Below are 13,099 nucleotides of genomic sequence, written 5' to 3'. Positions count from 1 at the left end.
ATTAAATTTTAGTGAAGAAGGGTCGGAACTGTCAGACAGCAGAACAGGGATTATATTAGAGAATAAACTGTACTTATTGGCTAAACCAAAAATTCTGAAAATTTTATGGTAAGAATATATGTGAGTCTAGTTTCATATAAAATTTACGGATCTCAATTTGGAGTTCTGTATCTTAAGATATAAATAATTTAGTGACTATGACTCAAGTGGACAGCTTTGAATGAATATAAATAAATGTGAAATTATAGATTATACTACATATAAGCATATTATATACATTAAGGATGTGGAATGGAGAGGAGGAGGAGGAAAATAAATGATTACTCAACTAGCATGAATTTTCATTAAAAAATGGCCAATTTACATGTTTTAGGTTCAGGGACTAAATTGAACAAATGTGAAACTTTAAGGGTAAATTTGTAAAAATGTCAAAAAGTGACCAAATTGCATGAAATGAATTGTTTTATTATTTAAATTACTTAATTGAATGAAATATTAATTTAGATCAAGATTGGGTGGAAAATTCGAGAAAAATAAAAATTTTCTAAAATGTCCCTGAATTTCTGTATTTCTGCAATTTAGCCTGATAAGTTCGTATGAACTATATTTTGTATAATTTTAATTGAACTGAATGCTATTTGGTAATGAACATTATATATATGTGTGTGTTTTATTGTTGAAATTGAATTATTATTAGTAATATGTATAATTATTAGATGTTTTGAAATGATTATCGGAAGCTCGATTGGGTTGAAAGCTTGTGGGAGATATATCACATTATCTATTGGTTCTATCAGTAATTTTGGATGATTTGATTTTAGTTATAATGACTTGTATAGTTAAATTGGTTAATGTTAACTTATAAATGTTCTGATTTTGATTGGTTATAAATATGAATGCTTGATGAAATGAAATGTCTAAAAATTTATTTGTAAACTCCGGTAATGCTCTATAACCTTATTCTGGAGAAGGATACGGGTTAGGGGTGTTACAGCTAATTTACGATCACGACTGTCATTTTTAAAGCTCACTGATTTACGATCACAACTTATTCTTACGATCACGATTGTCATTTTTAAAGCTCGTTGATTTACAATCACGACTTATTCTTACAGTTCACTGATTTCCAATCACGATTGTCATTTTTAAAGCTTGTTGATTTACGATCATGGCTTATTCTTACGATCCACTAATTTATTATCACAACCTTCGGTTTTCTAACAGTTCATTAATTTACGATCACGACTATCATTTTTAAAGCTCGTTGATTTACAATCATGGCTTATTCTTACAATACGCTAATTTACAATCACAACCTTCGATTTTCTAACAGTTTGCTGATTTACAATCACAACTGTCATTTTTAAAGCTCGTTGATTTACAATCACGACTTATTCTTACGGTCTGCTGATTTATGATCACGACCTTTGGTTTTCTAACAATTCGTTGATTTACGATCACGATTGTCATTTTTAAAGCTTGCTGATTTACGATCACGGTTTATTCTTACGATTCGTTGATTTACAATCACAATCTTCGATTTTCTAGCAATTTTCTGAGTTACGATCACGACTGTCATTTTTAAAGCTCGTTGATTTATTATCACAGTTTATTCTTACCGTTGATTTTCAATCACGACCTTCGATTTTCTAACAATTTGCTAATTTACGATCACGACTGTCATTTTTAAAGCTCGTTGATTTCTTCAACAAGGTGGCAGATAAATTTTTACTTACGGGAAATATGATTTGTTGTATTCTGCAATACAACTTTTGACTCCTGTAGCACACTATCAGACAACAAAATTTGCTCAATAAAGTTTCTTATATAGTAAGTCCCAAATTGCACACTTCACGCGTGAAAGTTTGTCTCAGAAGAGTCACTTTATAACTCTTTTTCGACAAGGTGGTAGACAAATTATTATACAATTATAATAAAAATAAGCCAACCCGAAACCTAACTCCGATAAAGCCTGTATATATTTCTAAAAACCCTTATTTGGGAGGAGGGCACTCCAAACATTCCATTTTTACTATCTGCTTCTTCACCAGAAGTTGTAGCTAACAATCTTTCTTCAAACCTTGTATTCTACCGCTGATTTCCTGAATTAAGGATGCTAAGGATTTACAGGAGGAACCATTTTCCATCAGTGCCGTCCTACTCTTGCTCTTCATTTCCCTTACCTTGGCCTTCACTTCATCTTCTCCGTCCATCAAACGCCTCAACCCTCTTTCTAACTCCTCAGCCACCACCAAATCACTGCCCTCCCTGTAATCCAACCTTATCTCCACACCCAACCCCAGCTCTTTCACCAACTCAAATGCATTCATTTGTTGCTCCGCATACACTGGCCATGTTGCAATAGGAACCCCGTACCATACACTCTCCAATATGGAATTCCACCCGCAGTGTGATACAAACCCTCCAATTGCTTGGTGGCTCAATACTCTCACTTGCTGAACCCACCCGCACGCAAGCCCCAATCCAGCCGTCCGATCCAAAAACCCCGCCGGCAAAACAGCCTCTACATTGGTGTACTCACCTGGGAGATCTAATTTGCCTTTGGGTGGCTCGCGGATGGACCATAAAAATCGATACCCAGAACGCTCCAACCCAATTGCGATCTCTCTCAATTGGGGTCCTTCAAGACTCCCCATGCTCCCGAAGCAGAGGAATACCACTGAAGAGGGAGGCTGTTGATCAAGCCATTCCATTATGGAATCATGTAGCTGGGCTCCATCCGGGTGCCATTGGGAAGCTCCAGCATGATCCAGAATCGGACCCACTGGGTAAACTGGAGGTAACCCACTGATTGAGAGCGACTCAATGGCATGGGGCTCCAGTTCAAGAAACGTGTTTACTACGATACCCATTGTCTCCGTGTACCTGCGTGCGTGCTCTAAGTACCAGAAGTAGCCATCCTTGTTTCTCTTTAGCACACTGGACGGCAACACGCTTGGGGGCAAGGATTTAGAAAAAGTGGGGACGATCAACTCAATTGCGGAGTCTTTGGGAGCGATTAACCCAGAGTGGGAGTCAACAAAGTCGGCAGCTAGCTGGGTGGCCAACGCTGGCAAATGAAGCATAAACCCCAAAAAACTGGCTGGAGAAGCAAAGAAGAGATAGCAAGGAATGCCAAGGTCTTGGGCAACATCAATCATGGAAGTGGTAAACATGTCAACAAAGAAAGCAGCAACAGAAGTAGTTGAGGCGAGGGTGGAGATGGCATGCTTGACGTGGGGCTTGTGCTTGTCTATGAAGAGGGATGTGTAACCCAAAGAAGATTGGTACTGATCAGGAGTGGGAGGTTGAACGGTAGGTAGATGGATGAAATTGACATGCGACTGAGAATGAGAGGCAGCAGTGGCAAGTGATTGTGTGTAAAGGTTGACGATTGGTCTCTCGTGCACCGTGATGATGAGAATGGTAGCAGAGAAGCGAGGGTCATGACGAGTCAGGTGGTGGGCAAATTCGACAGTAGGAACCAAGTTGCCGATCAAAGGAGTGGAGATAAAGACAACCTCATATTTATCCATGGCCATGCCCACCCTTCTATGTCTTAGCTTTTTAACTATTTACCACCAAGTACACATCACATGCTAAGATATATCTGAACTAAAGCCGTATATATCAGAATTTAGAGATCAAGCTCACCTTCATTTTTTTTTTTATTCAAATATGAAGGAATGTTCATGACTTATCTCCTAGACTACTTTACAGACAAACATAATAAGGAGTAACCTCCTTTACAGACACTTAATATAATTCATTCAACAAACGAGTCTCCTTTACAGACACTTTTAATATAATTCATACATTTTACAAACACGTTACTAAAGTAGATATTTAGGGAATCTTTTAGTACCTGACTCGTACACAAAATAGCGAGACATCTAAAAAAATGAACGGATTAAACCTCAATCCCCAACTTAAACTGTGCTTAGTAAAACATGAAAAATTTATTAATCTAATGATTAAATTAGAAATAAAAAAATAATTATCTGATTAATAAATTTTTCATACACTCTTTGACCTAAGCTACGATTGGGTGTTAAAACAGCTACTAAGTTAAATACCTTCTCCAAACGCATATTATCTAGAATTTTTTTCCCATTGATTTGTAATTCATACAAAGAAAAAAAAGCAAAAAGTTTCACCACATTGAAACATCCGCTCAATGAACAAATTAGAGAAAAGCGATATGAAACTTGGGCAAAAGGCAAGCCATATCGGAAAACCGTCTAATCCTAGGAACAAACGCCGAGCAAGAACGCCGCCACCACAAATACAAGTCATGTCAAAAGCTTCTGCTCCAACAAAAGACGTCAGCCACCAAAAATGCTCGGAATGTTAAACCATCACATCAAACGAGAAACAAAAACAAGTCAATCAGGCCTCAAGAAGGCAGATCATAAAGAACTCGAGTGAGTCGAGTCACATAGGATCTAAGAAAAGTGAGTCCTAACCGACTCCAGAAATTTCCTTCGAGGGAGGGACCACAAGAAGACTAAGAAAAGTGAGTCCTAACCGACTCCAGAAATTTCCTTCGAGGGAGGGACCACAAGAAGACCCAAGGCCAAAATTATCAAACCAAAACAAAAGGTCGGTAAAACCCGGGTGGCCGGTACTAGGAAGGAGAGAGAAGAAAGTGAAGGTTGAGACAGGGTGGCAAGAGAGAAACAAAGCCAACTGTTTCCGACATGGTCTGCAACGGCAACCCAACCGGAGACCACACTGGACTCAAACAAAAGTAGCAGCAAGGAAGGGGAAGCGAAGAAAAGTCAGACTGGAACAAGAGGAAAAGGGAGAAAAGAAGGGAAAGGGGGGACCGAAGTCGGCCCTAAGGTTGACAGCCGGCTGGCTGGAGCAGAGAAAGAGAAGGAACAGGGAGGGCAACGGTCGGCCCTGCAGCCACCGCCCAGTGGCAAAATAACACTCCTCGGGATTACAAAATGAGAGAGAAAAGTACAGGGACCTGCAAAGAAAAAAGAAATTTGACCGCCTTATGTATGCATGTATGAAATAATACATTTATATACTCTTCCATTTTTTGATAAAAAATGGCCTCTCTTCAAATATCATCACATTCCAATTCCTTCAATAAAATTCATTATCTATAATAAACTCAAATGAATATCCTATTAGAAAGCAACCAATCCACAATGATAATAACTCAAAATTTATATCCTAACAGTTTTTTTTTTCTTGGAGAAACTAAAATTTAAGATTAAAAAACAATGACTTATCTTCTCTCTTCTGCATCACTTCGCAAAAGAATACAACACAAATACATCTTCCTTGGTTGCCATACCCACCTAAAAATTGATTGACCCAAATCCATTTCCAATTCATGTAAGAAGTGCAATCACAAAAGCATGCTCATTTATCCCAAGAGAACTTCTCAAGACGCATTCCTCTCCTCCCAACTAAAATGCCATTCGACCAGCAAGTCTGCTTTCCAGGATCCTTCTGTCTATTGCTGCATCAATAGAGCTCATCTGAAACCAAAATCCAAATGAAACTGATCAGACAGGAACCATGACCAATCCCTCACTTGGATAGAACTTAATTCGTTAGAAGCTTGGTCCTGGTCCTATGCAAAAGATACCAAACTTTGCGAAAGAAGCTGACCTGGAAAAGTCTGAATTCACGATCAATGCTATTTATTTGAGCAAAAATCTGTTGGGTATCATCTTGTTCCACCCAAACCCCACACTTTGAAATCAAGCATAGGGAGAATGAATAGCATTGAATAAAATCCAAAGTTTAAGGAATCATGTACATACATACATGCATACCTACATGCATACATACAAGCATACATACATACTCTGTTCTTAACCGGATTCAATGCTAGACGGAAGAAATCCTTGAGTGGGTTGCAGCAAGCTTGTCAAAGTTGCACTTACCAACACCAGAAAAGAAAATGACATAATACCTACTTAAATATTGAGGCCCAAACAGTTGGAGACAATTGCTTGCAAAGTGGAAAAGTCATATTTTAAAAAAAAAGTGCATGCCCATCAATTAATGGGAATAACTGATTAAAAGGCTCATGGATTCTTCACAAATTGTTTTCTTTTTAGTATGGAATAGAGTTAAAAATAATAATAATAATAATAACAGAATCACATGAAAATACCTTATCAAATAGGTAACAAGTGCATAAACAACTGAATCTGAAAACATGAAACATAAAGCCTACTCATCTGGTTAGATGTGCAAACCAACTCCGTGTACTAGAGAGATAGTTATGACTTACCTGGCTATTTTCATCATGCATCTGATATTTCGCTAAGGACATTCTTCTTTCTTCCTGCAAGTATATAAAATAAAATCCTTCAATAAAATTTTGCAACCATAATCTAGAAAAGGGCAAATAAAAACACAACTAAAGAGAAGTTAGGAACTGACCATGGACATTGCCTCATCATCCCATACTAAATAAACCTCGTTTACTGCTGGCTGGATAGCAGGAGCTTTATTTGCAATAACAGGGGGTGGTCCAATAGATGGACCACCAGTATTCGGACCAGAGGCATAAGAATGAGAATTGCCTCCAGCTCCGCCTATAAGCAAGCAAATAAAAAGAGAAGTTACAAAAATAGGAAGCAAGTTAAGTCAAAATTAAGTAGAAGTACAACAGCAGGGAAGAAGGTGATAGCTACCTGTCAGAGAAGCACTACCACTTGAATGCGCTTCAATTGAACCTTTTCCTTCCGGAACACTTGTTGGCAAAGAAGCAGAAAATGGTGAGCTTTGAGTCGGTACACTATTATTGACAACAGGGAACAAAGGTTGGGATACAGGAAGTGTAGGTGTTGACACCGGCAATCCAGGTGGAGCAATTTGTGAAGGTTGGAGTGAAGGTGATGTTGAAGGCACTGCCAAAGGAGGCCTCACACCTTGCACTGGAAATAATGGCTGCTGCACATATCCCATAGGTGCAGATAGAGGAACTGAAGCTGCAGGATGCTGTGGGAGCCAAGGCTGTGGACGAGGTGGAACTGCCCAACCAACAGGAGGTATAGGCACTGCAGCATTATACCTGAGGCAAAGAACACATTAAACTGCTAGATTAACTACATTAACAACTTTTCAAGATGAAGAAGAGTATCCTTAAAATTGCAAACTGAAATGCTGCATACATATACACACGTGAACAAAGCCACAAAATGTAAGTAACAATGACATAAAAAAGTCTATTATTCTTACATAACGCCAATTCTAAATATTCCATAACCCAAAACCTTAACAATATCTAGAACAGAGTTTGCTAGGATAAAAGTCTAAAGAGAACATACATTGGCTGCACTGCTCCTAAAGTTGACTGAGGAGGATATCCAACACCAAGTGGCCCTGGCATCAATCCTCCCACAAGCTGAGTAGATGGGATATCCAGTTTGGCCGCTTTTGATGGAGCTTCTTCTTCTGCAAGAAATCTTATTTTATGAATTAATAGCAAATATGAAATCACAGTCAATATGCAACAGCATCAAACTTGTTAATTAAAATATTTGCAATTATAATGTGAACACTCCAAGCACAAGTCCATCTAGAAATTATTTGCAATAAAATACTATTTCACATAAAGGAAACTCATGAAAATTGCAGAAAACTGCAGAACTCATTTTATAAGCATACTTCTGCCTGCAAAGTGATTTGCTTAAGAGAAAATTTGCATCCTTATTTCTTCTTTTAAACAAAAACGTGCATCCCTATTCAACTTTAAAATGCATACTTGATTATACTCACCTATGTTATTACAATAATATTTAAGAAGGCACCTTCAAGCTGCCACTTTTTTTAATAATCAGTAATTCTTCCATAAGAAAAAAAGAGAAAGCAATGTTTGGGTGCAACAACAAAAAGTAATTTTAGCAAATATTATAAGAAAATTAAGCTTTATAAAAGCCATAAAGCATGGTTTAGACCAATGCACATCTATCATGTTTTACTTATTGACGAATACATACGATTTGTTATTTACTACTTGCTTTTTCTACATTAGGAAATCTGAAAAAGAAAACGAAAAGCAAAAAACAGTCAAAGAGAAGTAGTGGCAAGTAAATGGCATTTAAGTGTGCAAAGGTACATAACACATGTATGTGAAACAACTCAAGTGCCATCATTTGAAGTGGAACATGGTTATAAATGATACATCAATATGTTTACCTTCTTCTCCATAGTGAGCAGCCAGCACATCAGGCGGGATTCCTTGCATTCCGTATATTTCAATGTCAGTCGATTCTCTGCCAGGTTTTGCATTAGGAACCCTATAAAAGAACTACCTTGTCAATATAATGCAAAGTTCATTGTAAAATAAAATAGTAGGCGTTCGCCTCAAGTGATAGACAGCTTATCAAAAATTGAAATGTTGGGTGCATTCCAGAAAAAAAGAAAACTTTAGATTCAAACAGGCAGTAGAACTTCTTAGACAACTTTTCAGAAGCAAGGCAATGCAATAATTTGATAGAGGCTACTCACTTTATTTTAAAATCATTTCAGCAGCTTCTAATTATTAATTAATATAGACAAAAATCTAACTGAAGTTCTCTATCTTTTTTATCTTGTGCACAGAAAGTGCACAGAATACAACAACTTCTAGAGATAAACAAAAACCGGGGCAAAGAACTAATATAGATTTCATTGTGTTACCACTTCTCCTAATTGGTTTGTTCATCCAAAAAAGAAAGGTATTTAGATAACATTTTGCCAAGAAAACAATTACTCGTAGTAAAAAAAAATGTTGTTTATTAGCATCGGCCACGTAGAAAAATCTAAAAAAACAAGGATTTTTTTTCTTTAGGAACAAGTTTTTACTTTCTTTCATCGTGTATTTATTTCTTCTTCTTTTTAAGTTTCTGATCAACTGAAAAAGGAAACGCTCAAATAATATAAACCTATTGCGAAAAGCGATATCATACCCCGTAAAATTAAATTGAAAACAATGATTTGGGGGGGAAGGGGCGGAAACCTAAAAAGAGAGGAAAACGAAGAAAGAACAGAAATAGAGAAGCAAATAGAAAAAATAATAATAATAGTAAAGGAAAAGGAGATACTTGGTGACGGACTCCTTGTGAACCTGAAGAACGTGGATGGCCATACCACCGGCGGTGGAGAGCTTCTTGTGGCAGACATGGCACTTGAAGTGCTTGGCTTTCTGGTGCTGCACCAGGATCTTCTCGTCATCGAATTCCCTGTCGCAATAGTAACACCATACCTTTGACGGAACTCTTTTCTTCTTCTTACCCATTTAGATTTAGGTTAGGGTTTTTCTCTGTCTGATCTGCGATTTTCTTTTATTTTATTTTATTAATTCTTTCCTTCCTTCCTTCCTACCTTCCTTCCCTCTTTTTTTTTTCTTTACAATCGATGGATGGGTTGGGTTTGGGTTTAATTTTATAACCTATTTTTCCATTATATTTCATATTATATAAATTGGTCAATTGGCCAAATGGGTCGGGTGGGTCCCACACTTATTACTGTGCTCGTTTGGACTTGGGCCCTACTTTCTAAATTGTAATCGTCTGGGTTGGGTGAAAATGAACAAATAGTCAGGAACGGTGGTAAATTTCTCGAAATATTTACAAAAATATCTCTACAATATATCTATACTATTAATAAAATCTCTGACTGAATTGGCTAACTCGGTTAGAAAATTATTAATATACCCTTTAATTCAATTACTGCTATTACTATTTTGAAGGTATTTTTATCTTTTCATACTTTTAAATAGATTTAAATTAAAAGAACTAAAATTAACATATCTAATGGTTGAACCTATGTTTAATGAGATTATAAACAAATTTTTTACCACAGAAAGCAATTAAACTTAAAAAATTTAACTTCTAACTAGACTTGTCCATGGGCCGGGCCAGGTTCGGGCTAGGCCCAAAAAAATTTTGGCCCAACTCTTAGGCCTGGGCCCAGCCTGGCCCGAAATATGGGCCTAAAATTTTGCCCAGGCCCTGCCCAGGAAAAAATAATAAGCCCGAGCCCGGCCCGATTTTTAATAAACACAAAAAAATATTTTAAAAATAAAAAAATAAAAATATTTTTAAAGTATTTTAAAATTAAAAAATATATATTTATTATATTCGGGCCGGACCAGGCTCGGGCCAAAAAAGTTGAGCCCGAGCCCGGCCCATTTTTAAACGGGCCTCATTTTTTTGTCCAAGCCCATATTTCGGGCCTATATTTTTACCTGAACCCTCTCATATTTCGGGCAGGCCGTCGGGCCGGGCCGGGTCGCCCAGCCCATGGACAGGTCTACTTCTAACATGGTTTTTTTCTCTCATCAAATTTGTCTATCTATATCTATACTATTATTCTTTTACAGAAATGTCCTTCTCTAATTAAAATAAGTCATATTATTCGAGAGTATTTTAATCTTTTCATTTTAATAAAAATAAAAATAAATATGCATATAATGGGATTTGAATCCACACTAATGGGATTTGAATCCACGTAAAACATTAAATTTATTACTCAACTAAAACTCCATTTTAATAATGGTTAATACATTTTTAATTTAATATGCACAATTTATTAACATAAGTTGTATGTTTATACTTCTGTGCTTACTATTAATAAAACCCATGATTGAGTTGATGTCACGGGTTACCAACTGGATTAGGAAATTACTAATATACCCTCATATTAAATGATTGTTATTATTGTTTTGATGTCATTTTTGTCTTTCCATACTTTTATATGGTTTTAAATAATAGAATTAAAACTAACATGTCTAAGGATTGAATATGTGTTTAATGGATACACCAATAATAATTCTAGAATTATTTTTGCTTTTTTAACAAATTGGGTATGGAAACTGAACTACCTTTCGATTCTCCTCAAAAATGGCGTTCATTTTTTGAGCCTATTTTTAAAGAATTAAAAAAATAAAAAAATTGAAAACGAAAAGTTTTATAGTTTTAACAATTTTAAAAGAAAAAACAAAATTGTTTCGAAAAACTTCAAAAGAAACAAAAAATTAAATGGATCACTCAAAGCATTCTATTTCTAAAGAGAATAATAAAATATCTTTCAAAAATAAATCCAATTCCATTTTTTGGTTGAGAAAAATATACGAACTAGGCTTAAGTAAACTTTAAAAAATTAACTGTTAACATAAATTATTTCCTCTCACCAAATTTGTGTATCTATATTTACAATTTATTAAGTCTTTGTCTCACCCATCAACTGGGTCCCAACTCAGTTAGGGGTTATTAAAAAATCATTTTATTTGAAAAGTAAGTTACATGATTATCTAGGTGAATTCATCTTTTAGTATTTTTATAAATCAATAAAAATTTATCCATAATGAAATTTGAACCAAGGACACCATGCATATAAAACCTTTTCATTTACCATTTGAATTTGAAACTTTAATAAGTATATTTGTGTTCTAAATTTTTATATATTTGTGTATATGAATTAATTAGTTTCAAACCATACGTTTCATTTTTATTGTATGTTATTTTTAAATACACATTTGTGTTCTAAATTTGCGATTTTCACACGCATACGCTTGTGATAGGATTTCTGATATATATTAAGTTTTTGCTTTCAATATAAATATATATATATTAAGTTTTAAGTGTAAACTCTAAAACTTTTAGTCTTATTTGCTTCAAAAAAAAATAAGGCAATTTCTTTTTTGTTTTCAACTGCAATTAGCGCTGTCTCGATGACTGTTAAAAGATTTTCGACTTCCGAGTGCGTCTACTATCAAAATCGGATCGATTTCTCTTTTCCCTTCTTTTTAGTTTAATTATTGTTATTGCATGTTTAAATTAAATCTAAGGAAAATTGCATCTAGATTCATGAGTGGTTAATTTCCTTAGGGAGATTAACGATCGAATGTAGGAATAATTAACAGACGAATTAAGGTTTGCCTTAGAATAAATTGACTTAGATTATGCATGCTTAAACTTTAGAATTGACAACCCTAAGAAGCAATCTAGGTAAATTAGGTTGAGAGAATAATTTACCGAGCATCTCTTAATTTATCTCTATTTAAACTGTGAGGTCTAGAGGTGCTCATGGGCCGGGCGGCCCGGCCCGACCCGACGGCCCGCCCGAAATATGGGAGGGTTTGGGTAAAAATATAGGCCCGAAATATGGGCTTGGGCAAAAAAACGAGGCCCGTTTAGAAAACGGGCCGGCCTCGGGCACCACTTTTTCGGCCCAGGCCTGGCCCGGCCCGACCCGATATAATAAATATATTTATTTTTTTTAATTTTAAAATATTTTTTACATACTTTTTTTAAATTTTAAAATATTTTTAAAATACTTTTTTTAATTTTTTAAAATTTTTAAAATAAAAATGGGCCGGGCCGGGCCGAGCCGGGCCCGGGCTTATGATTTTTTTCCCGGGCCAGGCCTAGGCAAAATCTTAGGCCCATATTTCGGGCCGGGCCAAAATTTTTTTATGGGCCCGGCCTGAACCCGGCCCGACCCGACCCATGAGCACCTTTAGTGAGGTCAAGAGATAAGTGATTTTTGTTAATTAATTAATTAGTTAGAGGCCAAGAGGTAATAAGGAGTTAGTTAGTAATTAATTCATTAAAACCCGAGTTTTGAAGTTAATTATGATCATTGATGTGAGTTAATCTTCGGTTTGTTATTTGAGTAATTTTGATTGTCAATTTATTTTCTTATAATTATTCAATTTATGTTTTTTTATTAATTGTGGTTTGTTTTTTCGTACTATAATTTTAGATTATTACTATTTAGCCCTGTTAGCGTAGAAAGTAGTTTTTTTTTTTAATTCAATTTTCATTGGATACGATCCTCGGAATATTTCCCGGAGTGTTTTGTTGTAGAACTTACTATATTACAATTTGACCCGTATACTTGCAGAAACCGCTGCTTTATTATATATCTTTTTTTTTTGAAGTATTTCTAGCCCAGACGTTCGCACGTTTGGCGACGATTAGATACCCTTGTTAGTCTTGAAATAGGGAAGTCCTTGGTGTTTGGGTATCATGATACCCTATGGCTGGTATCATGATACCACTGTAGGTAGTCTCAATCCTCTTCGTTTCAACATTGTCAAGGGTATCACAACTTTCATGCTTCGATATCACGATAT

General features: G+C 35.8%; 2 protein-coding genes across 3 annotated transcripts; both read right to left on the bottom strand.

Annotated features, from left to right (window-relative positions):
* Positions 1-1,805: 1,805 nt before the first annotated feature.
* LOC107945285 (UDP-glycosyltransferase 43) lies at positions 1,806-5,457 on the bottom strand. The gene is made up of 2 exons (XM_041108368.1): positions 5,316-5,457; positions 1,806-4,975 (listed from the first exon to the last, which is right to left on the bottom strand). The coding sequence occupies exon 2, from the start codon at positions 3,540-3,542 to the stop codon at positions 2,061-2,063; it is 1,482 nt and encodes a 493-aa protein (XP_040964302.1). The 5' UTR covers positions 3,543-4,975; positions 5,316-5,457; the 3' UTR covers positions 1,806-2,060.
* LOC107945286 (protein SUPPRESSOR OF FRI 4) lies at positions 5,097-9,411 on the bottom strand. 2 transcript variants are annotated; one of them, XM_016879239.2, is made up of 7 exons: positions 9,063-9,411; positions 8,176-8,276; positions 7,305-7,431; positions 6,669-7,048; positions 6,415-6,569; positions 6,263-6,316; positions 5,097-5,498 (listed from the first exon to the last, which is right to left on the bottom strand). In XM_016879239.2, the coding sequence occupies exons 1-7, from the start codon at positions 9,254-9,256 to the stop codon at positions 5,427-5,429; spliced, it is 1,083 nt and encodes a 360-aa protein (XP_016734728.2). In that variant the 5' UTR covers positions 9,257-9,411; the 3' UTR covers positions 5,097-5,426. The 2 variants fall into 2 exon arrangements, with proteins under 2 accessions (XP_016734728.2, XP_040964303.1); XM_041108369.1 differs by having other exon boundaries at positions 7,305-7,428.
* Positions 9,412-13,099: the final 3,688 nt, after the last annotated feature.

Source organism: Gossypium hirsutum, chromosome D12, assembly GCF_007990345.1.
Source record: "Gossypium hirsutum isolate 1008001.06 chromosome D12, Gossypium_hirsutum_v2.1, whole genome shotgun sequence".
Lineage (NCBI taxonomy): Eukaryota > Viridiplantae > Streptophyta > Magnoliopsida > Malvales > Malvaceae > Gossypium > Gossypium hirsutum.
Note: the sequence above shows the minus strand (reverse complement) of the source record. Positions and strands in the feature narration are given on the sequence as shown.

Bases quoted from the DNA above. Each gene is read 5' to 3' on its own strand.
- LOC107945285 (XM_041108368.1), bottom strand. From the start codon at position 3,542: ATGGCCATGGATAAATATGAGGTTGTCTTTATCTCCACTCCTTTGATC.
- LOC107945286 (XM_016879239.2), bottom strand. From the start codon at position 9,256: ATGGGTAAGAAGAAGAAAAGAGTTCCGTCAAAGGTATGGTGTTACTAT. The intron at 7,432-8,175 runs GTAAACATATTG...GATTTCTTGCAG, and splicing joins TGCTCACTATGGAGAAGAAG to AAGAAGAAGCTCCATCAAAA. The intron at 7,049-7,304 runs GTATGTTCTCTT...TCTTTGCCTCAG, and splicing joins TTAGGAGCAGTGCAGCCAAT to GTATAATGCTGCAGTGCCTA.